Below are 27592 nucleotides of genomic sequence, written 5' to 3'. Positions count from 1 at the left end.
ACCATCAGAGCAAACTATGTTGGCCAGTCTGGAGGCCAGGAGCCGGTTATTTCTGTCGATGATGGACTGACACTCGTCCTGCAACAGGAGACCAAGATTTAAAGTGTCAAGGCCGGCGCATGTTTCTACGTCTTTATGCACCGTCGTGTCGACGCACTCGTTTCAATTCATGGTTATAAAAGGCTTGCGTGTGTTGCAGAGCAATTCACCTCCAGAACAACAGGTGGAGTAACGTGTTTTGTTGAAGACGACCTAGAGAGTCACGTCTTTGTGTGTGGAAGTCGTTGGTTTGTTTATTTATTTATCATAGACTTTATTGCCCCGTGCATCGTAACTGCTGCTTTTCATCACAGACACATTTGTCCCGTATTTTCCTCCACAACTTTCTTTCTCTCGACCGGCAAACCGATGTTTGTGGAGATCTCCCTCCGTGAATCAGAGGCCATCCGCGCGTCCTTATAGTCCGCCAATGACGGCTTGTAGAAGTGGTCATATTTACGCATTTCTTCCCACAAAAGTTCTTCAATCTGATCCGTTATCTCATAAACATTCTTCGTTTTAATCATGGCAGTATTGTGCTATGAAAGCAAAAATGTGGGACTCCGTAAAGTATGTAGTTAGCGGACCAATCGCAGCCTAGTGTGCTGCGGGAGGCTTGCATCGCTTTCGACGCAAGCCTAGAAAAATGGGTTGACGCACGCAAGTATACAAGGAGGTGTGAAAAGGCACGCAAGGGACACGCAAAGGGGCTCTTGCGTCTGCGTGTCCTTGCGTCGCTCTGAAAACGCAGAAGCATAGGCTTCAGTGCTCAGACCAAGCAGGAGCCATGTGTTTGTTTGTTGGCCTGGGGGTTGTCACCATGGAGATATACCCTTTTTATCTGAGTCAAATGTCCTATTAATTATTACTGCGCTAAGGAGGCACACACACAAACCGCTTTTTAATGTGTGGTGTTCCGTCACAACAAAGTCAAAGGGGGAAAATATTTTAAATTTAGCTTTCATGTGTTCATGTGTTAAAGCTGTCGGCCGGTCTTTAATGATATAAACAGGTGATGTTGGGGTGGCGTGGTGGTCCGTCGGTGTATGGATGTGAGTGTAAATGCATGTTTATCTCTGTGATATAATGGGGACAAATCCAGGGTGTACCATGTCCCTTGCCCATTGTTGGCTGATAACATACTCTATTACGGTTTATGTACAAACCAATCCATCCATTTAGCCTCTGCGGTGTGTGACTCCAGTTCATATTCCAATGACTCCAGTCCAGGGATTTCAGGGTCCGGCGTTCCGGGGTTTTCCTCGCATTGAACTAGTGATGGGAAGTTCGGATCTTTTTACCGACTCGGTTCTTTGAATCTTGTTCAGTGAAATGAACGAATCTTTTTTCGAGTCATTCGTTCATGTCGGTCATTTGTTGACGGGGGGGGGGGTAAGGTTCAAAATGAACGAATCGTTCACGAACGACACATCACTACATTGAACTATATCAGCCATTTAGCCTGTCTGTCTGCGTGAGTGTAACTTCTTTGAGGGGCTTTGAGCATAACCTGGACCCCCACCCCCCAAGGGAATACCACATCCAGTCATGGATTACCTGGGATTAATTCTACCATCGTCATCCCGGCCCGAGAACTGAGTCCAGAATGTCAGTGTTTCCCGCTGGTTAGACGCGTTCTCCGGGATGTGACCGTGTGATGGCTGCGGTCCAGTGAGCCGCAAGCACGCTGACTGTCTCACTCTCTGCAACCGACAGATTGCACACAGACGCGCGTTATTCTGGCCGCTTTAAACGTTTGCGTGGTTCTTCAACCGGGATTATGGGAACCTATGGGGTGTACATGAGCGTTGGCCGGATCGGGACTTAAAACTGGGTAAGTAGACGCGGGGTAGCTTGCTGAGCTGAGACGCTAACAGTCGCTAGCTGATGCTGAGCTAACAAGCTAATACCTGGGCTTGTTGTCTTTGTCTGGAGCGACCGGAGGAGCTAAGCGTCCATTATCGAACGCTGAATGCTAATTTATCTTTTCAATATAGTAGTAGACGCCGTTTCCTCGCTCCTATTACGGTCTGCCACACTCATTTTAATGGCTACGGTTGTATATATATATGTACATAGATATATTATGCACACATGCATGCATTGTATAGTTTGTAAAAGCATGATTGCATAGCTTAGAAGACAATTACTTTGGTGGGATAGTTTACTGGTAAATCCCCAAAGTGATTTCCATTCAGTCATCCCAAATTGAGCTGTGTATCTTCGTAGGTTTCTCACTGGATGAAGGATTCTGTGAATGAGCACCAGCGAATCGTTTGACGCATGTGATATGGGCCCATCTCTAGTGAGGGTGTTGATGGGACTCACGCTTCTGTTGACCCGTGTGATCCCATCGCTTTGTCCACTTTCCCACTAAATGCCTTCTCTCGGCGTTGTGCTCTGGGAAGTTAGCTGCCTTGGTGGTTTGTAAACAGACACTTTGATGAACACTTCACTAAAACGTCCACTTACTTTCATTACGATCGATTTCTATTCTTTTGCACCATTTCTTCTACACACAACTTACAAAAAGAATTCATACAGAATTCATATATGTGTTTGGTGCTTTATGTATACACTTATATTATCATTTGTGTCGATTCTTTTTTTATCCATCCTTGTTATTGTTGAATCTGAATCTCTTTTAAGCTTGAACACATATTAAGGAGATAAATGTTTAACTAGCGTTATGCTACACTAGCAGCTGCATGTGTTTTCTCATTTGAACACATTTTACACATTTTAGTCTGCTTCTTTCTCAAATGATTTTTCATATTTCTTCATGGAGTGCAGTTAGTAGCTGTGGGGCGCAGCTTACCGCAGCAGTCATCAGAAGGTGCAGCCATCATGGCAGAATACAGGACGTCAAAATGTAAACAAAGGTGTTGAACCACAGGAGGAGGGGTTTCCATGTGACTGTTTTAAACTAATCGCAGGGACCCACAGTGGGACAACATCTGACTGCCTGTCAAAAAACATACCCGGCAGCATAGTAAAATGGTGTGTGAGGGGCTGTGTGTCCAGAAGTGTACGGGATCTATTGATTTCTGGACAATGTGAGTATCTCAGAATGTCCCAGTGATGTTCCTGGTGGTGTTGTCGTGTTATGGCTGTAAAGATTTTTATCTGAAGACGTGTGTCGGTGGAGATCCTGCTTCTCGGATAAGATCCTGTTGTTGAGTGGAACAGTGAAGGAGGCTCTTTGGCTTAAAAGTAGATCACAAGTGTCCTTTACATTTGTCTACAGGTCTATCATCTGCGTATCTTGACACGCATTCTGTTTTTAAAATGAATATTTAATTTGCCGAAGGTATTTTAACTTTGCAAGGTCTCTTGCAGGGCGTATTATAAATAATTCAATTTATTTTATTTTGTATAGCCCAAATTTGCCTCAGAGGTTTTTACAGTCTCTACACATACGACATCTTCTGTTTCCGAAACCCTCACATCGGCACAGGAAAACTCCCCAAAAAAGGAAAAACCCTTCCATGGTGAAAAAGGAACTACGATCTACGGAGACCTGCTAGGGGAGAAAGCACACAAAACTTCCGTATAAAAGCTGAATTAGTGATGTGATAGTGAAACGTGAACTATTGTTGAAAGAGAGCGTAAGGAGCTTGGTGTGTCCTAAGAAGTCCCCCGGCAGTCTAAGCCTATAGCAGCTCACCAACAAGTGCCTTGTAGGTGAGGAGAAGTACCTTAAATTCTATTCTTGATTTAAGACGGAGCTAGTACAGAGAAGTTAATACAGGTCAGTGTCAATTTTGGCAGCTATTTCTGATTTAGTCTTAGTCTTTAGACTAAAATGTAATTAGTTTTAGTCTAGGTTTAGTCACATTTAATGTACAACTTGTCTACAGCTGCATAATAGTCTAGCTTGCAGTACTTGGTTGTCCATTAGATGTCCTTCCTAGGACAGGTCCATAGCAGCAGTCTGCAAACTTTTTGACTCACGGGCCACAATGGGTTGTAAAATGTGACGGAGGAGCCGAGCCAAGAACAAATGGTTGAAGTGTTTGTGTGAGCGACTATAAAAGACATGTGAAAAATCATTACATGAAAGGTTTTGGATTTTAACAAATAGCACGTTCAAACTCGCCGAAGCGTAAAATAGTCGTCGCGGTCCGTAGTCGGTGCACAAGAACCACCGCTGCGAGCGTTCTGGGTTCGTGGATGACGTCATCATGACGTGTTAATAACCGCGTACGGGGCCGTACTTTGCCTGTTTGTTGTCTGTTGGCTGCGTGCGAATTTAGGGGGAAAACTTCGTCAACCACCAACATGTTCGTCTCGTCTCGCCAACGAAAGTTTGAATAGATTTAGTCATAGTTTTTATTTTTTAAGATCGTTTTCGTTACGTCTTAGTCTCGTCTTAGTCATGGAAAAAAGGTTCGTTAAGGAAAAACTTTTGTCATAGTTTTCGTCGACGAAATTAACACTGATACAGGTGTAACTAACCCAGTTTGTGAGTATTGAAGAATGTTTTGCATTTTGCCTTTATTACATGTTTTTTGGTTGATTTTGTTGTGCATTTCCTGTTTAGAGTTTGATGCTTTTATTTTGAAGACGGGGCTTGGGTAAAAAACGGAAGTCAACGGTGGGCAAAAGACCGCGAAAGGAAAAGGAACGGAAAAACAGTGGCGGATACCAGAAGGTTACGGTGTTAGTGCCCCCTCCCCCCTCCCCCGAAAGGCTCTTAAGGTTGTTTGTGTGATTTACTTACTTAAGAGAAACTTAAGAAATTTACAAGAGCAGCCTGATAACAAATAATTACAGTAATTCAGTCTAGAAGTAACAAACGCATGAACTAATTTATCTGCATCACTTTGAGACAGGAAGTTCCTGATTTTTGATATGTTACGTAGATGAAAATAGGCAGTCCTTGAAGTCTTCTTTATATGAGAGTTGAAGGTCATATCCTGGTCGAAGAGAACTCCCAGATTCCTGACGGTGCTGCTTGATACCAGAGCAATTCCATCCATAAAAACTGTATCACGTGACAGCTGGCTTCGAAGGCGCTCTGGGCCTATCAGGATAACTTCTTGTTTTTTCTGAGTTTAGCATCAGGAAGTTGCCGGTCATCCAAGTCTTTCAAGACATTCTTGAAGTCTTAACAAGCTGGTCCGTCTCTTCTGGTTTGATTGACAGATACAGTTGAGTATCGTCTGCATAACAATGGAAGTTTATGCAGTGTTTAGCATAGAGGGTAAATAAAATCGGTCCAAGTTAGTGGTGCAACGGATCATCATTGATCCGTGATCCGTTCGGATCAATATCTTCGGTTCGGCACACACGTGATCCGCGGATTGATTTCTGAAAAAAAAAAAGTTGTGCGCATGTTCAGTCCACACACAGCGTGGTCATGGCGAGCGGAGGAACGGAGGAGCTTGAACGCCCTGCGTCATTTAAATCCCCTGTATGGGAGCATTTTGGCTTCCCTGTCAAATATAATGATGAAGGAAAGAGGTTAGTGGATAAAACCGTGAGCCGTAGGCACCGCTTATCACCGCGGCATTTAAGCAGCCCCTTGCTGCACAATCAGACCGGGCTAAAGCCATCACAAACGCTATCGGTGTGTTTAGAGGTGCAGACATGAGGCCATATTCGGTTGTGCAAAACGAGGGCTTTAAACACATGCTGAAAGTGCTTGAGACACGCTACAACATCCCGTCGCGCACCCACTTCAGCGAAAAGATTGTGCCAGATCTTTATGAGCAGGAGAAGAAAAAAGTTGTGGATGAACTATCCCGAGCATCCTCTGTTGCGCTCACGACAGACGGGTGAACGTCCAGGGGAACGGAGATCAATGTGACGATAACCGCTCACTTCATCACAGCAGACTGGGAGATGAGAACTCCGGTGCTGCAGACACGCCCCCTCTACGAGTCACACAAGCACTCGTCTTGCGCAGGTTCTGACACAAGCAGTGGAGGAATGGAAGATAAAGAGGCCCAGTACTAGTAATATCCCAGTCACAACTGATAATGCCAAAAATCAAATAAATGCAGTGAATGAGGCAGGACTGGGCCCACAGATTGGGTGCTTTGCACATGTAGTGAATTTGGCATCACAGAAGGGAATCTCAGTCAATAGGATGGACCGCCTCCTTGGGAGGATCAGGAAGGTGGTTTCCTACTTCCACCGAAGCACAACAGCTGCTCATGTGCTCAAGACAAAGCAAGAAATGCTAAAGCTGCCTACTCATAAGCTCATACATGATGTCCCAACAAGGTGGAACTCCACTTATGATATGTTGGAGCGTTATCTGGAGCAGCAGGCAGCTATATACTCTGCAATGACCGAGAAGACCCTGAAGAAAAATGTCAAAGACATCATCACCCTGTCTGATGATGACATGAGAGTGGCAAATGAGGTCCTCCAGGTGCTTAAACCACTCAAAACTGTCACATCTCTGCTGAGCACTGAAACTTCACCATCTGTGTCAATGATCCTGCCGCTGAAAACAAGGATTCTACAATCCATGGCTCCAAGTGTGGAAGACCGCACCATCACTCGAGATGTCAAGACTGCCATTAGAGAGGACCTGCAGGCCAGATACACTTCACCCCCTACTCTACAGGACTACCTTCACAGATCTACTGCCCTGGATCCGAGGTTCAGGTCCCTGTCTCACATGGACCCTGCCCTACGCCAGAGGACATACAGTGACCTCACCACTGAGATTGTGAGCAGTCTGGGCACTGAAGACTGTGATGAGGTAAAGAAAAATTATATTATTTAAAAATTATACATTTACATTTTATTTTCAGTAATAATGGCTTTTATTAAATGTTATTGCCACCTTTATCATGTCTATGAAACATGAAAATAAATAATAGGTTTAATGGATGGTGATCCACTGACATGGTGGAAAAGCAATGAGTGTAAATACCCTCATATTGCCAAGATGGCAAGATGCTATTTCGGTGTGTTCTCAACAGCAGGGGACATAGTGACTGCAAAGAGGTCCACACTCTCCCCAGACAATGTAGACATCCTTGTCTTTTTGAAAAATAATTTGAAATTATAAACTCAGGTATGCTTTGCTTTCTTTCTTTCTTTTATTCTTCTGTGATGATGTGATTGTGGACATAGGCTTTATTTCACTATCCATGTTTCAAGGAAGATGATGTGCCTTCTTATGTTGCACTTTAAGTTGTTTTTTATTAATGGTGGTCATTGGTCCATGTTTATAGGAAGGAGATATGCCTTTTATGTTGCACTTTATGTTGTTTTTCAATAATTATGTTAAAAAGAAGATACTATGCCTTGAGCACTTTAAGTTGATTTTATATGCTGTATTTTAATTTAATAATTTAAAAGTCTTAATAAACAAAAAGACAAAACGTATGTTTATTTGTCTTGTCTTTTTTTTTTTGCTGAAAAATGATCCGATCCGTGACTCTGATCCGAGAAACGATCCGAACCGTGAGTTTTTTGATCCGTTGCACCCCTAGTCCAAGTACAGAACCTTGTGGGACTCCGTGACCAACATTGGTGGTCTTTGAGGATTCACCGTTTACAAGGACAAACTGGGATCGATCCGATAAGTAGGATTTAAACCAGCTGACTGCAGTTCCTTTGATACCAATTAAATGTTCTAGTCTCTGCAACAGGATACAATGGTCTATATCAGCGGTTCCCAAACTCAAGAATGCCGCGGCCCAATTTGAAATCTGAAAATCTTTCGCGGCCCACCCAAACCTTTAATCACAACTTTGATCAAAACAAAATGATTAAATGACCTTAAGAATTTAAACAAAATCAAACATCTGCGAGCAGAAGTTCGTCTCGCGAGGTATTTGCTCGCTTGTGAAACGTGAACTTCGTTGCTCGCGAGGAGAATCTCTGCTCGCGCTCGAAGGAGTTTTCTACGCGCTCTCTGTTGTTCTTATTGACAGTAAGGTGGAGACGGTGCTTTCAGGGTACGGTCGATGTTGCGAGGTGCGTCCGCTCCCGCCGCCCCCTCGCCATCCACGCCTTAAATCTTCGGCTGCTTTTAGAATAACTTATTTTCCCCGTTAAGATGGTTCAGCTACTGTAAAGAAAAGGGCACCGTCTCTCGCTCTTTAATCTCATGAAGTGCTCGGCGAGAACGACAGCTTTGTTTCTCCGACGCGCCCTGAAACAAGCTCCATATCTCACGCGCTTGAGCGCCGCTCAGCATCTCGCCGTCGTAGACCGAGCTTTGGCATGTTCGGCAGAGCGCCTTGAGTGCCGTGTACAACCAGTATGGATTAAACGATTAACCAATTGATCCATATATATAAGGCGATCCGGATTATAAGGCACTGTCGTTTTTTGAGGAAATTAAAGCCTTGTAAGTGCGCCTTGGAGTGCGGAAAATGCGGTATATTTACTTTAATACTACAAGAGGGCGCCGCATTTGTTGAACAACGACAGGCGGACAAGAGCAGCCGTTTCGAGCGAGAGCCTCATTGTTTTATTAATCTGTCCGTTTAAATTGTTTGCGCTTCATCAACTAATGTTTCACATAACTAATGTGCCCCATCATGAATATTTCTATATTAATTTTAAACTTTTAAAAATTGAAAATTAAAAAACGTTGTTTATTTATTGTAAATGACCTCTTGCGGCCCACCTGCAGTACTTTCGCGGCCCACCCTTTGAAAATCGCTGGTCTATGGTATCAAATGCGGCACTGAGGTCCAGCAAGACAAGAAAAGAGATGAGTCCTTGGTCCGATGCAAGTAGAAGATCATTTGTAATTTTCACCAGTGCTGTTTCTGTACTGTGATGCACTCGAAATCCTCACTGGAAATCCTCGAACAAAGCATTGTTTTATGGAAAGTCACATAATTGATTGGTGACGGATTTCTCAAGGATCTTAGAGAGGAAGGGAAGATTAGAGATAGGTCTGTAGTTAGCCAACACCTCTGGAGCAAGAGTAGGTTTCTTAAGAAGAGGTTTAATTACAACTACCTTGAAGGACTGTGGTACATGTCCTGTCAACAAAGACAGATTCATAATATCTAATAAGGATGTGCTGACTAAATGAAAAACTTCCTTAAGCACAGTTTTAATGTTCGTTAACGACCTTTTTTCCATGACTAAGATGTGACGAAAACGATCTTAAAATAAAAACTATGACTAGATATATTCTAACTTTCGTTAACGAGACGAACATGTTGGTGGTTGACGAAGTCACGATACTTTTCCCCCCTAAATTCGCACGCAGCCAACAGACAGACAAAGTACGCGGATGTTAACGTGTCATGATGACGTCATCCACGAACCCAGAACGCTCACATCGGTGCAGCGGTGGTTCTTGTGCACCGACTACGGACCGCGACGACTATTTTACGTTTCGGCGAGTTTGAACGTGGCTTCGTTAGTTTAGCTCAGCTGTCTCTGTTTAGCTGACTGTTAGCAGGCTGAAGCCGCGCTGCTTCACAGAAACATGAAGACCCGTTTAAAGACTGTCGGACCTTTCTGCTCTGTTCTCTGGCGACGGCAGGCAGCGATTCCTCGCTGGATGAGACGCTCCGTTACAAACACGTCTAACATAATACACTCATTGCAGGTTCTGAAGCCCCACGCATTTCAACTATAGTTCACGCGCCACATCGTGAGAAGACTGTTAAACCGTCTCGGCCACCGTACGCTCGTTACCAAGCAACATAGAGGCGCGCACACGTGACAGGTGGATCCTTTTGATAGAACCGTGCAGTGCAGGTGAAGGAAAACCCGCAGGACACAAGAGAGAAGAACGAGCAGTTTAGCAGATGCAGAGCGGAGAGTGCGGGTCGGGATGACGGGTTTGACCATGTCCTGGATGTAAGCTGGACCCGATCCATTCACAGCATGGTAGGTGAGCACCAATGTTTTGAACTGGATGAGCCACCGGTACCAGTGAAGAGAGCGGAGGAGTGGAGTAGTGTGGGAGAATTTCGGAAGGTTAAAGACCTTCTGAGTGAGAAGAGGACGTATTCTCCTGATGTTGTAGAGTGTATCTACAGGATCGTGTTGTCGCATGAAACCAAAAAATAAACAAAGAGACAACGAGAAAGAAAAGACTGTTGAATGAAAAGTGGGGGTCCAGTTTAGAATGGCTGCTTTATGATGCAACCAAGAAAATAATGTATTGCACCGATTGTAGGACGTTACGGTCTCTTTTGTTGGAACAGTGGAAACAATACAGGACCATGAAGTTTCAAAAGCATTGCAAGTAAACAGACAAAGACAACAAAGTGTTGCGTTTAGATCCCTGGTCTTCATGAAGTTGTTACACCTTTGCCAATTTGTTAAATGTTTTGTTATTTGTTAAAATCCAAATCCTTTCATGTAATTTTTCACATGTCATTTATAGTCGCTCACACAAACACTTCAACCCTTTGTTCTTGGCTCGGCTCCTCCGTCACATTTTACAACCCATTGTGGCCCGCGAGTCAAAAAGTTTGCCGACCGCTGCTATAGACCTGTCCTATGAGGGACATCTAATGGACAACCAAGTACTGCAAGCTAGACTATTATGCAGCTGTAGACACAACACAGGGGGTCCCTGGGCCTGAGAAGGGAAGAAAAGGAGTTTAATTTGGATATTAAATGTGATTATTATAATTAATAATTACATTTTAGTCTAGTTTTTGTGCACTAAAACTAGACTAAAACTAAAAAGGATTAAAATGACTAAATGTGACTAAAACTAATATGCATTTTTGTCTAAAGACTAAGACTAAATCAAAAATAGCTGCCAAAATTAACACTGCTTAAGCAGCTTAGACGGAATCGGATCCAAAAGACAAGTAGAAGATTTAGACTTTGAAATGAAAGAAGTCAGTTGATCAAAGTTGATGGAAGAGAAAGCATCCAAACAGGCATCAGGGCCCACTGCTGCATTCAAGGTTCCTACATCGGAGGACAGGTCGGCACTGGTTGAAGGCAGGAGACCATCAATTTTCTCTTTGATAGTCAGAATCTTATCATTAAAGAAATTCATTAAGTCGTTACTAGTGTTTCCCACACATAGACTAAATTGTGGCGGTGCGCCACAGATTCAACATCGAGAACTGTGGCGGGTGGGGGGTAAGGAAACAAACAGCTGACGGACAGGATCCAACTGATACGGCGATCAACCGTGCGGCGCGACATGAGAGTGAGGTCCCTGAAGGGCAGCCGGCAATTTGTTGGGCAAGGAGGGGACTTGGCGTGCATGCAAGTGGAGCGTGCCGTCTTCTCACGGCTGCGACTCGCTGCGGCACCAGATTAACCCTTTGTGTGATTAATTGGTGATGGTTGAGCTTGGTGGAGGCACAGTGAATGTTTGTGATGGAATAGCTTGTTGGAAATTAATCCTGATTCACATTGTCACTAATTTTGCTTTTGAAATTATCACTATCACTTGGGGGTGGGCTCTGTGAAATATGGATCAAGCACGGACTGTCATGGGTGCGTTCATTTGAGTCAAAATAGTAAGAGTTCTGTTTGCCAATTTATGGGTTTTCACCCGGGACGACACCAGAGACTGAAAGAGCGGTTGGCACCAGAAAGAAAGTGTGAAAGAAAGAAAAAGAAAAACGTGTTGGATTATGACAAACGATCAATGAAGATACTCATTAACATGTCATTTGCATGAGGTGGCGGAGGCGGGTCCATGTCTCCACTGAAAAAGGATCCTTCCACCGACCACCGGAAGAACCGACCACCGACCAATGCAACCTGCCGCTCCGAAAAGGGAACCTGCCACCGACCACCGGAACCTGCCGTCCTGACAAAGGAACCTTCCACCGACCACTTTTCGCACCGGCGTCACTCGGTTGGAGACGAACCAGCGCGGATTTTTTTAGCGTAAGGAATTGGATGTGTGGTGTGAGTGAGTGTGAAAACATGCTGACGAGTGTGTCACACGTGTGCCAATGCTTTGTTGGCTAGCTTGACAACAACTTTCCTAACGCAGTGAAACATCAAGGAAGAGCAAGACACCAAATAAGTTAATGAATAGTCCAGCAGAAATGTATATGAGCAAAATAACCTACAATTTCACTCATGTGGGCCTATATGATCATGAGGTCAGAATGCACACAAAATTGTACCAACTTGAGATTTGAGTCATGGTTATAACTTTATAACAACAATGAAAAACCCACGACACAACAGCTTGTGACACATAAACAATTCACACTATATACAACTTTCATAGCTGTAGTACACGTTTCACACCCTATACTACTTGTTGTTACAGCCTACGTGCGCAAAGTCTGCAACTTCTTTCAGAGCAACGGATTTGGCCGTACCGTGCTGCCCTAATGTGTCTTTATTTTATTAAAAAAAAATCCCAGACAAGGGTGACTATCAGAGCCATCCTAAAACAGCTCTGCTCAAAACGATTGGGCTCTTAACGCTAATGAGCCAGCTAACCCCTCAGTCCAGTGTTTCCCCTATTATTGTATAGTACAATAATATATATATATAGGAAGAAAAAAACAAAAGCGAGAAACACTGTTACTCGTTTTGTTCTTGTGCCTTCTAAGCCTGGGACACGATGTAGATAATTGTGTGGAACTGTGTTATGTTGAAAATGTGATCAGGGCGGGGGAAGGGCCAACGTGATGTAATAGAGACTCTCACTTGTTCTGCTGACGTAAGTAAACCACGGAACTGCCAAACAAATCGGTTTTATTAGTATTAAATCATTATAAAACGTGCATTTCATTTTGGAGGTTGCTTTATGGTTTTAGTGGAGGTTGATTTATTGTTCTAGTAGAGATTGCTCGGTGGTTGTAGTGTAGGATTTTTCTGGTCCTAGTTTATTTTGGTTCTACCTATTGCCATGAAATTAATTGATTTCAAAACTATTGTACTTGTCTGTCCAAGTTGCTGTGATGTTTTTAAATATTTAGCATCTGCTATTTGTTTGTATTAAGGGATTTAAAAAAAATGTTTTAAAGCAGTTCCTAAACCATGTTGTTATTAGGAATCGGAATCCATTAAGAATATTCCACTGGAACCCAGTGGAAGTAGATCTGTGACTGAAGCTCTCCTCCTGTGTAACCTCTAGTCTGTCCCGTGTCCAGGAGACGATGTGGGGAGCCGGGAGGAGGCGCGGGGCCCGGCCCTGAGGAGGTGTCCTGCGGCTGCAAGGAGCACGATTCCCCCCCGGCCCTCCTGCAACGCTCTGGGACACTCCTACTAAGATGTCCCTCAGCAGCGGCACTGCAGACGGGAAAGGTGTGGACCCCAACGCGGTGGAGGCGTACGACAGCGGCGACGAGTGGGACATCGGCGTGGGCAACCTCATCATCGACCTGGACGCCGACCTGGAGAAGGACAAGCTGGAGATGTCCAGCGGCAAGGAGGGAGGGGGGGGCATGGCAGCCCCTCCCGTGGCCACTTTAGTTGACAACATCAAGTTTATTAGCATGGGAGCGGCCACGCAGGCTAAAGAGAGCAAAGCCAAATCCAAACGTAGTAAGAACTCCAAGGAGAGCGCCAAGTTGGGCCTAGAAGGAGCCAAGAAAGAGATCCAGGGTCGGGGGCCCGGGAACCCGCACAGCCAAAACCTCAACCGTACAACCCAAATTAAGGGGGCCGACAAGTTTGACAAACCCCCCCGTACTATCCCCGTGATGAAAAAGGACAAAGATGGGGTTTCTGGGAAAGCTAAGAAGGAGAAGATGGAGGAGGTGACTCTGGGAGCCCTTGGCCCCGAGAAGGAGTCGGTGGCCCCCATCCTTCCGGCGGGAGCCCCTTGCATCGTCCTCTTTGAGGACCAACAAAAACCTGAGTCGGCCATAGCCAAGCAGCTTGGTGACATGGCGCTAGACACATTTGGCCTGCCCGTTGCCATGACGATGCAGGAGCCAGACAGCGGCGACTGCCGGAATCTCAAAAAAGCGGTTGGCGTGAAGGTAAGAGGGTTCAAAATGGCGACCACTCAAAAATTCGACCAATCACTGAATTGCCATTTTACGCCGAGGTTTTGACGGACAGGTGTGGTTGGATTAGGCGTAATGAATATTGCTACATTGAATATCGACAGACTGATCAACGTAGAAGTCAGGCTCCAACTAAATGATCATACGTTTCCCACAATGCAACTCTCTTTAAAGCAGGGGTACCCAACAGGTTGATCTCGAAGGCAGTATCAGTCGATCACGTGCCATCGATAAAAAAAATGACGTCACGCATGCGCGGTCTATCGCGGCAGGTGACTGAAACTAATGTTAATGCTAATTAGCGATCATTGCTTACTAACGGACGCTTTTCATTTAATTCGTAAGCGCGTCAGCCTGCCGGTCCCGGAGGGGAGTCGGTAGAGCGCCATGAATTGGTTAGTTGAAAAGTCGCTCGCGCTAACTATTACAAAGTGTCTTCTGCCTGAACCGTCGTCCTACGTTCTCCTAAGAGATTACGCTCTTTAGCATACAGGTTATAATCTAAAAGTGAGAAAAAATTACAGCTTTTTTGTGTTTACAGTCAAATCAGCTCATTACATTTGTCCAAATTATGGTGAGTGGTTTGGACCAATCAGGAAGGATGTCTGCTCCTTATGGGTGTAACTGATTGGATGCTGGGCCGTCTTTGGACCAAGATGGGACCTGTGCAGAGGGAGGTATGCCAGTGTTTCCCACACGCAGACCTCGTCTGAACTTGAACCAGCCAATGGCATTGTAATAAAACAGACCCCTCCCCTCAGTAACAGGGTGGGTTGATTGGAGGGGGTTTCCCAAGTTCCAGTGTTGTTTTTTCATGAAAGCTTTGTCTTGTAACCACGGCAACGCCCTCCGAGCTGGTGGCTGAAGCAGAGCTCACCCGGTCATGTGTGTGTTCTCCTCAGAGCCGGTTCATCAGCACCGATAATAATGTCAATTGTGAAATTTGCTTGTCTGCTAAATTTGTTGTTGATTTTACTGTTTTAAGTTAACTTTATTGCTGGTTTGCTTTAAGGACAATCAACCTTTTGTCTCCTAAACGACGGGGGAGTGGTCAGCGCTGCCATAGCCGACTTCCACTAACGAGGGAGTATTTGACTAGAGGTCGAGTGAAGCGTTAGCTTCAGCGTTTGCTTATCCTCGCAGCACGAAGATGAGCAGGACAAAGACAAGGGAGTCTTTTGTGGAGTCCTCGGGGCGGCTGAATGCGACGCCTTCTTCTGCTATTTTTAATAATGTGTTTGACTCCTTTACCCGTGCCTGTTCGAATCTCTTCCCGCAGATACTACAGGCCTCGTGCTAGATCTGCTTTCTATCGTAACCTCTCCTCTCTCACCTATCCCACCCGCTCCACTCATGTCCAGCACCTCGTCACAGGAGGCCTCTGGAACAGCCAGTCAGCTACTCCCAAGGCAGACTTCATCTCCGGCTTTGCTGTCCAGCAGTCGCTTGACTTCCTCTCTCTCACAGAGACCTGGATCACACCTGAGAACACATCCACCCCAGCCGCTCTCTCCTCCGCCTTCTCCTTCAGCCACGCTTCCAGGCCCACTGGTAAGGGTGGTGGCACAGGTCTACTCATTTCACCCAAATGGAGCGTTTCTCTTTACCCTCTACCACCATCCACCCAACTGTCTTTTGAATTCCATGCCGTACCAGTTACTCACCCGGTGCAATTAACCATTGTTGTCCTTTACCGTCCACCAGGCTCCTTCGGTAATTTCTTGGAAGAACTGGACATTCTCCTGTCCAACTTCCCTGAAAATGGCCCTCTGCTCATCCTCCTGGGTGACTTCAACATCCAGGCAGAGAAGTCATCTGACCTCTTACACCTACTTTCTTCTTTCGCTCTTCTAAAGCCTTTCTTTACTAGAAACTGCTCTACCACTAACCTCTCTGTAACTCCACTTCATGTCTCTGACCACTTCTTCATCTACCACTGTCTATAACTAACGACCCTCCTCCATTCACTGACTCTGTACCTGTTCGTCGCAATATTCGCAATATTCTCCCTCCTCGCTGGCATCCTCCGTTCTATCAGCTCTCCCTTCAACTGACTCCTTCTCACTCTTGCATCCGAACGCTGCCGCAGAGACTCTCCACTCAACTCTTTTCTCCTCTCTAGACTCTCTCTGCCCTATAACGACCCGACGGGTCGGCAAATCCCCTCCGGCTCCGTGGCTGTCTCAACCGGTGCCATGAGAGCCACCATGCGAGCATCGGAAAGGAGATGGCGTAAATAAAAACGACCTGACGACCTGCTTGAATTTCAATCTCTTCTCTCCTCTTTTTCTGCTTCTATCTCTGCTGCCAAAAGCTCTTTCTACCAATCCAGAATCAAATCCTCATTTTCTAACCCCCAAAAACTCTTTTTTGATCTTCACCAACCTCCTCGAACCCCCTAGTCCTCCTGCCCCCTCCATCCTTCTTCCGGGTGACTTTGTCAACTACTTCACCAAGAAAATAGCTGACATACGCTCCTGTTTCTCAAACCCACCTCCTACTTCTTGCATTCAACTGGCTTCACCTCTATCGCCCTCACTTTCCTCTTTCACCCCCCTGTCTCCTAACCGAATTCTTACCCTAGTAACCTCTGCCCGTCCGACCACCTGCCTTCTTGACCCCATTCCATCACATCTTCTACAATCTATCGCTTCTGACCTTCTTCCTTTCCTCACCTGTCTCATCAACAATGCTCTGTTATCTGGCTGTTTTCCCAATTCTCTGAAGGAGGCAAGAGTTAACCCTCTCCCGAAGAAACCCACCCTCAACCCATCTGAAGAAAACCACTACGGGTCTCTCTTCTTCCCTTTTTGTCCAAAACCCTTGAACGTGCGACCTTTAACCAACTCTCCTCTTATCTCCACCATAACAACCTCCTTGACCCCCACCAGTCAGGCTTCACGGCCACTCCACAGAGACTGCTCTCCTTGCTGTCTCAGAGCAACTCCACACTGCTAGAGCCGCCTCTCTCTCCTCTGTCCTCATCCTTCTGGACCTCTCTGCTGCATTCGACACAGTCAACCACCAGATCCTTATTTCCTCCCTTCAGGAACTTGGTGTCTCAGGCTCTGCTCTCTCCCTTCTCGCGTCCTACCTTGACGGCCGCAGCTGCCGGGTAACCTGGCGAGGATCTGTGTTGGAACCTTGTCCTCTTACTACTGGAGTTCCTCAGGGTTCCATCCTGGGTCCCCTTCTCTTCTCGTTCTACACCAACTCTCTCGGCGCTGTCATTCGCTCGCATGGCTTCTCCTACCACAGCTATGCAGGTGACACACAACTAATTCTCTCCTTCGAACGAATCTCTGTCTGTCTGATTGACATCTCTCAGTGGATGTCCGCCCACCATCTGAAAATCAACCCTGACAATACTGAACTACTTCTCTTTCCGGGAAAAGATTCTCCGACCCAGGACCTGACAGTCAACTTTGGCAACTCTGTGTTAACGCCCACTTTAACTGCTAGGAACCTCGGCGTGACTCTCGACAGCCAACTCTCCCTGACTCCCAACATCACTGCAACAACGCGATCCAGTAGATACACGCTCTACAACATCAGGAGAATACGTCCCCTTCTCACTCAGAAGGCAGCGCAGGTACTGATTCAGGCTCTTGTCATCTCACGCCTGGACTACTGCAACTCCCTCCTGGCTGGTCTCCCTGCTACCGCCATTCGACCTCTGCAGCTCATTCAGAATGCAGCACCTCGACTGGTCTTCAACCTTCCCAAATTCTCCCACACTACTCCACTCCTCCGCTCTCTTCACTGGTACCGGTGGCTCATCCAGTTCTAAACATTGGTGCTCACCTACCATGCTGTGAATGGATCGGGTCCAGCTTACATCCAGGACATGGTGAAACTCTACATCCCGACCTGCACTCTCCGCTCTGCACCTGCTAAACTACTCGTCCCTCCCTCACTGAGAGCAAAACACTCGATTAGATCTCGACTCTTTGCTGTCCTTGCTCCTAAATGGTGGAACGAGCTCTCTAAAGACACCAGGACCGCAGAGAGCCTTCACATCTTCAGACTAAAGACACACCTCTTCAGACTCTACCTCGACTAAAAGACTAACAAATTGTAGCACTTAAATTGTACTTATAACGCCACTCATCTATAGCAAGTTGTAAATTGGCTTATTTGAGGAAATTGTACTTTCTTGTTTCTTGTTCTCCTGAGTTTGTACCCTATGGTTGAATGCACTTATTGTACGTCGCTTTGGATAAAAGCGTCAGCTAAATGACATGTGATGTAATGTAATAATCAGCTGCAGCTTTAAACAGACGTATTTAAACTCCCAGAATGCATTCGTCAGGTGTTGGCAAGTTTTGGTTGCTGGAAGTCTGTGACTGTTTCCTCTGATTGATCAGATTGATTGATTGATTGATAGGTAAAACTTTTCATATTTCAAACAATTGATTGTTTTCGTCTTCATTTTACGCAGCAAAATGTTAACAAAATATACGATTGAGAAATTCTATCACACAGTAGATAAACGCTATGCTCTCTTGCCTCAAGCAGCACTTCTGTGTTGCACCTGCTGCATTTTATTTATAATGTTCATAGTTTGAAGTTAAAAAGTTCAAAGCTGTAGTTTGAAGTGTTTTTTATTCATTTATATTTACAGTATTGTTTAGACCAGGGGTCTTCAACGTTTTTCAGGCCAAGAACCCCCAAACCGATGGCGAGATGGAGCAGGGACCCCCTATTTTACGGAGTTTGGTCCGCCATCTTTTATTTTTGAGCTTCGCGCTTTTGAGATGTGAGCATAAACGCGATCTGATTGGCTGGTGCCTGTGCTGTCATATTTGCATGAAAGGTGCTGTGAGTGAACCGGTGCCCAGCTTGAGAGCTGCTGTGGATAGATGAATGTGTGTATTGTGACTGAGTGAAAGATAATGTCGTCTCCATCATTTATCCGTTCGCTACAACATTTTGGATTCATGTTAATGTGTATTTAAAGACGATGAATACCATTCTAATTTTGAAGACAATAAAAAGAATTGAAGAGTTGAAATTCTTTAAAAAAAAAAAAATTTAGAAAAGGTTTTTGTCAAACAAACATTTTGCCGATGCCCTGTTGAAGACCTCTGGTTTAGACAGTCAATATATTGTTCAATTTTGGAGAAAACCCCTCCCCTCTCTTTCTTTCGGTTCAGGCACCGTTTTGGCAGCGGTATTATTTTATCGGAATCGGAAAAAAGTATTGGAAAAAAAAACATCCCCATTAACAGATCATAATTCATCTCAAATATGTATTTTTTTGAAAACATGTGGATTTATTGATTTAAAAGATACTTCTGGACACATCACACTAACAACTGAAGTGAGCCTCCATGCTTCATGGGGCTTCATTCGCTCCACTGCATCTAGTGGCCAAACCATATAAAGCAGACAGGGTGATTATAATGACACCATTAAAGCATTGGTTTAACGCTTTTAATTGAATAAAACAATTAATTTTGTTTTTATTTCAATACACAAATCCAGTTATAGATATTTTGTCTGTCTTTGTATTAGAATGGGGGGGGGGGGGGGGTCAAAAGCAACAGTGGCAACATATTGGGGAGACCATTGTGATGTAAATGTGCTTGTGTGTCTTATATTGCGTAAATTTTCGGCACGCTTTACTCGCACGACTTGTAGTTAATTTCACATTCGCGTCTCTTTCATTCGCTTCGTATGCGCCGGAAAGAGGGCGTGGCTTATCTCCGTAGCCTGTCTCCGTAAAGACAGTTATCATTTCCCTATTCTGCCATGGAAATAAACATTGTTTTTGCTCTATAACTAACTAACTCGCGGGCGTTCCGGATCACCTGTGTGTGTGTGTCAGCCTCAAGCAGCATTTTCATGAAGTGAACGCTCTGGCAGCAGAACGTCGGAGAGGCCGAGTGCAGCATCTCAATGCTGTGTGGCTTTCGCAAGACAGCGCCGGCAAAAAAAGCGATTAATTCGCTTCGCTCCCTTTGCTTCTTCGCATTTTTCGTGTTGCGTCTTTCGCGTCGCGCCCTCTGCGCCACCCGTTGAAAATTTGCTTCCTCCGCAACCATTTGCGTCTGTGTATTGAAATCTACTCATGCAAATAATTTGCTTCGCTTTTGGTGTGAATGCAGAATGATTTGATTTTCGATTTGCCGAATTGCACGCCAAACCTGTGAACCATTTCCTGAATCAGTCATATGGTACAGCTGGCGAGGCTTCCAACTTCACAACATCCAAACTTTATTTACACTCTGGTGGTTAACGTTAATCTGTGAGAACGAGTGACGTTTGTTTCCACGTTGTGTGGATCAATGTACCAGTGACATCATCTCTTTCCCCACAGATGGATTCTCCGGTCTCCGCCCCTGCTCCGGCTCCTCCACCTCTTCACCTCCTCACTCCCGTCCCCATCAGCAAAATCTCGTTTCCGTGCGAGCAGATAATGGTTCGCACGCGCTCTGTGGCGGTGAACACGGCGGACGCGGAGTTAGCGAAGGAGACGGAGTGCCTGGGACCCTGTGAGCCAGGCACCAGCGTCAACCTGGAGGGGATCGTGTGGCAGGAAACGGAGGACGGTAAGACGGATACAGCCTCCACTCAGGTGGAGGTATCAGAAACGTTTCATCTATTAACTATTGATTGATTTATTTATTGTTTGATTATTCATTTATTATATAGTTATTCAAGGACAAATAAGGAATTCATGATTATTATTTTTATTATTCTAAACTAAAACTACTTAAAGATATACATTTAGCTTACAATTGATTCCGGCCTTGAGTCACCACCAAGTGATGAAACAAACCGAATAAAACAACAGCACAGTTACTACATGAACTGATACCTTAACACCTAGTCATGTGACTCACACGGCTTTAAACCGAGATGACGTCACCTTTGACTCGTCTTTCCTGCCGTGGTCGTCTCTCTTCAGGCATGCTGGTTGTTAACGTCACCTGGAGGAACAAAACCTACGTGGGAACCCTGCTGGACTGCACTCGGCACGACTGGGCCCCCCCCAGGTACACACACCACGCTTCACACACGCCACGCTACACACACCGCGCCACACACACACCACGGGGCGTCGTTGTGATGCTGTGGCGACGCCAGAAGTGATTACAACACTGTTTACATGTCTGAGGATTCCATAAGGACGAGTAAGTAGTACGTTTTAGAAACAGGTGTTCAAATCTATGAGTTTATCGGCTCAAATGAAATATTTTACACCTATTCATGCTTGTTTCTTTCATCCTGACATGTATATGATGAATATCTGGACTTCCTCTTCAGGTTCTGCGAGTCTCCGTCCAGCGACGTGGAGATGCGTAGCGGCCGCGGCCGGAGGAAGAGGATGCGCCCCGGCAGCAACACCCCGCTCAACGACAACAGAAATTCCTCTGACAACCGGGGCAGCGGCGGCGTGGGAAAGACGCGCGGCGCCGCTGCCGCTAACAGTAAAGGGCAAAGAGGCAGCCAAACGGCGGGCACCGGTGAGGACGCCATGGCCAGCCCCTCCTCCGCCAAGAGGAAGACCAAGCCCACCTCTGATATGGAGCCCACCTCCAGCTCTGAGGACACCAAGGCCTCCAAGCACATGAGGACCAACTCCAGCGGGGGCGTGTGTGACCCACCGCCCGCCACTCACCCGGAACGGAGCTGCCCCTCCCTGGTGCTCATCGACTGCCCCCACCCAAGCTGCAAAAAGAAGTACAAGCACATCAACGGCGTTAAGTACCACCAGGCCCGGGCCCACAACGACCACGACGTCCGGCTGGACCAGGACGCGGACAGCGAATACGGCGACGACTCAGCCCCCCCGCAGCCAGACCCCGCCTCGCTTAACAGCGCCAACATCTCCCCCGCCCACTGTGCCACGCCTAAGGGCTGGGGTTTTGACACTCTGTTGCCCTCGCCGGGGAAGACCAAGTCCAGGCCGAAGAAGAAGGAAGTGGAGCCCGAAGGGACGGAAGCGGCATGTTTGACGGACGATGCAAGCAACGATGGAATGGACGACAGGAAGCCGAAGAAGATGGCGGCCAGGGACAGAACTGACAAACTGACCCAGAAGGGCACAAAGCAGGGCCGGAGCAGCACCCCCTCGCCCTACGTCCTGCAGGCGTCCTCCCCCACCATGGTCTTGGTAGTACAGCCCGTCCCCAAGAGCCCCCAGCTGAAGGTCGTCCAGTCCAAACCCCCGCCTCTGGTGGACCCCGCCTCCAGCCCCACCCTCGCCAAGGACAAGAAGAAGAAGAGGAAGAGGGAGAGAGGGAAGGAAGGGCACAGTCCCAATGGTAAGGGGGGGAGGGCAGAGGAGGGACGGAGCCCGTACTCCGACATGTGTGACCCGTTGCTCAACGGCTCTACGGAAGCCCTTCAGAGCCGGCTGGCCAGCATCAAGGCCGAGGCCGACAAGGTTTACAGCTTCTCGGACAACGCGCCCAGCCCGTCCATCAGCACCGCCAGCCGGATGGAGGCGGGCCTCGAGCCTCAACCCAACCAGAACGGCGAAACCAAAAGCCCTGCCTACTCTGACATCTCAGACGCCGGGGAGGATGGTGAGGGCAGAGGGGAGGGGGTAAAGGTCAAAACCGAGCCTTACTTGTGGCCTCGCGAGGGGGCCAAGAAGGCCCTGTTTCCCCCCCAGGCTTCTAGCAAGGAGTCGGCGTACCCCAGCTATGACTCCTACTACTCCCCCAACCCGAGCCCGGGAGCGCCACCAGCAGCGCCGCCCCACGTGGAGGGATCCCAGGTGAAGGTGAAGAAGGAAGAAGAGGAGGAGAAGGTGGTCAAACTGAAGGTGGAGCCTCCGGAGGAGAGGAAGCCGTCAGTCATCCAGCAGCGCTCCAACATGTACCCCCAGCCTGTCTACTACAACCAGTTCTTCGTCCCCCCATACCCATACTCCCCCGACCAGGCCTACCACGCCCACCTGCTGGCCTCTAACCCCACCTACCGCCAGCAGTGCGATGACCGGCAGCGGCTGGCTGACAAGAAGGCTGAGAGCAAAGAGCGGGAAGCCTGCGGCAAGAAGGAGTGGAAGCAGAAGGCCTTGGTGCTCCACAACCTGTCCAGGGCCCCCAGCCTCACTGACCTGGGCACCATGGGGGGAAACAACCCAGATAAACCCAAAGAGGCCCCGCCGGCCGCGGAGCATTCCGAATCTGTCACCATGGCAAAGGGAGTAGAGCGGAAGGCGCTCACCGCACAGCCCGAGGGTTTAAAGATGAAGCTGAGCGAAGCAGGGGATCATGGGAAAGAAGAGGCCAGGCCAGCGGTGGAGTCGGGCAGGCCGGCAGGTGTAGAGCCCGCCATGTGGTACAGACAGGTAACTGCAGCTCTAACACGTTGCGCCCTTTAGTTGTTCTAATATATATACTTACGCGCAGGGGGGCGACTCCTCTGGTCCCATAGAAGTCTATGATAAAATGACTCCTCTTTTGATTTATTCCCTCAGTAAACATTGTAAACATGAGTTTATGGTCACAATCTCTTGTTTCAAGTCTTCTTCAATACAGCATGATGTTCATTTAGTGAATTAGAGTCAATCAGACCGTAAAGCAGAGGGATGCTTTAGGGCGGGGCTACTCACTGATTGACAGGTCTCTACCGGAGACGTATACTTCCTACTCAGTCCAAATATTGTAACTCCCTGTTCACTATTTGCAAAAGAATCAAGAATACCGACGTCCATAATGCTTGGGTTCATCCAACACAAATATTGTGTTTTGACTAGAGATCAATGAAAACATTGAGGGGAGGGCTCACCGCTGAACTGTAATAATTCGTTCAATATTAATTTGGAACACAGAACTTTATTGGAGTAAATACAAAACAGGGATTCACGCCTATACAAACGTCGTACTAAAACAAACATCACTAGATTGAACTATACACAATTCACACGATATACAACTCTACAACTTGCTAAAAAAGACACGTAAGACAGACGCGGTGTGCACGGAGGGGAGGGGCTGTGTGTGCGTGTGTGTGTGTGATTGTGTGTGTGTATGACGGAGGGAGAGTAGGGAAAGGAAATGCAGCTGAACGAATACGCTGCGTGATTTAAATAGCGTTTTTTTTTTAAATACACCAAACGCAATGGGTGGCGGCTAGTGTTGAATCTGTGGCATGTGTGGGAAACAACGTTGGAAAATTAAAAAAAACATGATTCAGAAAAAAAGTCTGTTCAGCAGCAACTATTAAAGTCAGTTGCCACTGCCTTTATTCCCCAAAAATTAAACATGTGGCCCCATTTATTTTTCTTGCAAGTTAATGACCTCTAACTCAAGCTACAAGCCCCCCAGCCGTCTCCACTAACCTCTGCTCTGCTCCCCCCAGGAGCCGGACTCGCACCTCTGGCCCTACGTTTACCCCAACAAGTATTCTGACGCCCCAAAGCCACCGGAGGAGGAAAAGCAGTGGAAAGAGGAGCGCGAAAGGAGGGGCAAGGAGGAGAGGAAGGAGGGGGTTAGGGGCAGAACTCAGCTGCCCCCAGGAGAGCACTGGGCAGGGGGAAAGGAGACGCGTCAGCCCCCCCACCCGCACATGCAGTTCTCCGGCTTCTTGGCTCAGCACCCCCAGGGCTACGTGCCCTACATGCACGGCCCCTACGGCTATGAGCCAGGACCCCCAGGCTACCGGGGCATGCCCTCCATCATGATGCAGAATTACCCTGGTATGCGGGGGGTAATGAATGTTAGAATGAATTCCCATCATGCACCATGTTATTTGTTTATTATAATTAAATCACACAAACAAGTACTGAGCAGAAACAGTGATTTAGCGTCATGGTTTCCGTGGAGACATGTCCCTCCCCCTCTCAGTCTGCTCTCCGTACCCAGATTCCTACCTGCCGCGGGGCTACTCCTTCCCCTCGTACGGGGCCAAGGAGGAGGTGGAGAAGCCCTCCCGCTCCAGCCCCACGGTGAAGTCCCCCGGAGAGGCCAAAGCTCTGGAGCTGCTGCAGCAGCACGCCAGCCAGTACAAGAACAAGTCCCCCTCCACGCAGGATGCCAAGCCCCCCCACGAGCGGGAGAGGGAGGGGCCCAAGTCGTCCCCCTCACAGCGCATGCTGCCCACACACCACCACCTGAGCTACCCGCTGCTGTCGGGGCAGTACGACCTGTCCTACGCCTCAGGTGAGACAGGGAGCGCTTGATTTATTCACATTCTGGGAATCGTATTCAATTCTCAGCTCCTCAGTGAAACTACGATGTCATCACTGTCTACCTGCTTGTTTGTCTCCCTCTATCCTGTTTCCCCGCTCCCTGTCTGTCTCTCTGCTTGTCTATCTACCTGCCTGTCTGTCTCCCTCTCTCTGTGTCTCAGGCCTCTCCTCCTCAGCCATCGTTGCGAGTCAACAAGCATCGGCTCCATCCATGTACCCCCCCTCAGAGAGGCAAGACAGGTGAGACCCGGCTCTGTCCACCCAAAGTCCCCAAGTGTTGGAGGTGGCGGAACACCAGAGGTCAAAGGTGAAGGTGCAGAGCATTGTTGCTCCCCCCCGTCCCAGACTGGATCAGAACCTGTGACAGTTTTTATGTTCATTCAAAGTGTTAAAGCTAACAGAAACCAAGAAATCCAAGAAAATTATGTGTATGTATATCATGATATATATATATATTATATAATATTTTATATTTGTATATATATTTAAATATAAAAGAATACATATATGTATGTTTGATTGATATTGGTGAGAAGTTGACAGTAAATTCAAACTTAGATGTTTCTTTTGACGTTAAGATGAATTTTTTTTAAATTTATGTTAAACACTAACGTGTTCATTCTCAGAACCCCCCAACCCCCCATTCTCAGAATCTGCGACCCCTCTCTGATCAATGACAGCCTCTCTCTCCCCCCTAGGCCCACGTGATTGGCCGACCTCAATCCTTTCCAGAGTCATGTGACCAGATCACATGAGAAAGAGCGCTTCAATTACGACATCAGTTCAATGGTGTTTGTGTACATTTGATTTCCCACCCTGGACCTCGATCTCTTAGCTTCACATGAAAATAAATATACTGTGGACTTAGGACGGACGAATCAGAGGGTTGCATCCCCAGACTCCTCCTCTGTGTGTAACTGTACTGTACTCAGTGTGTGTGTGTGTGTGTGTAAATACTGTACAGAGGAATTATTTTAAAGAGCCTGTTGGATTTTATACTCTTATTTTGTCTGGTAGCCTCTGCCTCTGTTTTTCTACTGTTGTTGATCTGATACTAAACCTGTAGCTGGTGAACGGCGACAAGCTCTGCCTCCTCTTTGTCCGAAGATAATGATTGGTCGATTATCACAGCTCGTCACTTGTTGCTGAATATCTTCTGGGTTTCCACGGCAAGTTCAAAACATTCACTTTGAAAAAAGAGTAACATCTGAGATGAAATCATAGACCCATCCACCCAGGTTGAACCTCGTGACTTCATGTAGTGTGGAGGTTCTGCCTCGAGGGGGCGATGCTGCTCCGTTAAACATCCATATGTTAAAATATTAGTTTCTAGTTAATACTTTTTCCTCTCTAATTCTAATTCATCCAGATACTGTTATATTATTATTTACCAATGTTTTCTTCCAGAACAAAAGCCCTTTTTAAGAAATATATATAATAAAATACAACTCCAGATCTCTGAAGCGTCACTGACTCATGAATCACGTGCCTGGACAGAAGACGTGCACGCAGCGTAAATAAACCTCACAGGACGCTTGATTGAAGAGCAGACCATAAAGTGGTTTCCTCCTTGGTGACATCACACTTCTCTCAGACCGGAAGAAACAAAGCACAGAAAGCTTCCCATTTTATTTTTATACTCTTAAACGGGTCTCGTATTTTCATGTTATTGTAACAATCAGGAATCTTCCATCGTTGTGTATTTAGTCACATGACAGCTTTCCTGAGGTCAGGTTCACTGACTGACTGTATTGATTAGTTTTATTCTCTGCCAAAATGAAGAGGGGAGTCAAAATAAAATAAAGGTAATTTTAGCAAGATTTAGTTTGTGCTTCTACCTTGATTCTCTAAATAGATTCTGAATAAATAACATAGAGCCGAGCTCTACAAAGACAAAACACTGATGCCGGTAGTACCACTGTGTGAAATACTGCTGCTGTGGTATTAAAATTAGTATTTTTATGGTACCTGTACTGAGCCAGTGAAGGAATGTCATGATCCCCCAAGAGTTTAAATCCGATCGACTTCATGCTCAGGCAAATAGATTTTGACACCTTTGTGGTCAATAGTTATTAAAATCAAGAGTTTTCGTTAAACTACCAGGGCGTGACCTCACGTCCATTTTGGTCGATTTCTGTCGATTTTCTTGAAAATGTAAAATGTTATAACTCCAAACAACATTTTTATTTCTGGCCGAAATTTCTAATTCATGATGCTATTGTACGCCTTAAAGAATTCCCATGCAGTGATTTTCAAAAACTTATAGCGCCACTTATTGGCTTAGCTAAATGCAAAAGTTATACACTTTAATGTGTATCTCCTAGCCATATAATCCGATCAACCGCAAATCGTAGCATATAAACCTTAAGGCTTTGATGATAGTGCACTGTGAATATTGGGAGTTTTTGAAAAAACGTGTTGCCGTGACGACACTGTCTTCGCATGAAAGTTCAAGCAGATACTTTGGTGCCTTAGCAAACTATAAAACTCTTGAAAACTTCTGTCAGTG

The 27592-nt window shown here is 46.4% G+C and overlaps 1 protein-coding gene across 5 annotated transcripts; it reads left to right on the top strand.

Annotated features, from left to right (window-relative positions):
• The first annotated feature begins 1472 nt into the window (after window positions 1-1472).
• Window positions 1473-26541, top strand: LOC120812694 (zinc finger protein 609-like). 5 transcript variants are annotated; one of them, XR_013454683.1, is made up of 10 exons: window positions 1473-1873; window positions 11637-11847; window positions 13074-13907; window positions 20257-20488; window positions 20848-20935; window positions 21207-23241; window positions 24255-24591; window positions 24758-25054; window positions 25245-25390; window positions 25782-26541. XR_013454683.1 is itself a non-coding variant. In XM_078097361.1 (10 exons), the coding sequence occupies exons 3-10, from the start codon at window positions 13194-13196 to the stop codon at window positions 25789-25791; spliced, it is 3792 nt and encodes a 1263-aa protein (XP_077953487.1). In that variant the 5' UTR covers window positions 1473-1873; window positions 11637-11847; window positions 13074-13193; the 3' UTR covers window positions 25792-26541. The 5 variants fall into 5 exon arrangements, 4 of the variants coding, with proteins under 4 accessions (XP_077953487.1, XP_077953486.1, XP_077953485.1 ...); XM_078097361.1 differs by having other exon boundaries at window positions 25245-25323; XM_078097360.1 differs by having other exon boundaries at window positions 24255-25054; window positions 25245-25323.
• Window positions 26542-27592: the final 1051 nt, after the last annotated feature.

This window comes from Gasterosteus aculeatus, chromosome Y (assembly GCF_964276395.1).
Source record: "Gasterosteus aculeatus chromosome Y, fGasAcu3.hap1.1, whole genome shotgun sequence".
In the NCBI taxonomy this organism is placed as follows: Eukaryota; Metazoa; Chordata; class Actinopteri; order Perciformes; family Gasterosteidae; genus Gasterosteus; species Gasterosteus aculeatus.
The sequence above is the reverse complement of the archived record's forward strand: the minus strand, read 5'-3'. Positions and strand labels throughout refer to the sequence as shown.

Coding starts and splice junctions, on each gene's coding strand:
- LOC120812694 (XM_078097359.1), top strand. CDS start 13,194: ATGTCCCTCAGCAGCGGCACTGCAGACGGGAAAGGTGTGGACCCCAAC. Junction 20,489..20,847: donor GTGGCAGGAAACGGAGGACG/GTAAGACGGATA, acceptor GTCTCTCTTCAG/GCATGCTGGTTGTTAACGTC. Junction 23,242..24,254: donor CCGCCATGTGGTACAGACAG/GTAACTGCAGCT, acceptor TGCTCCCCCCAG/GAGCCGGACTCGCACCTCTG.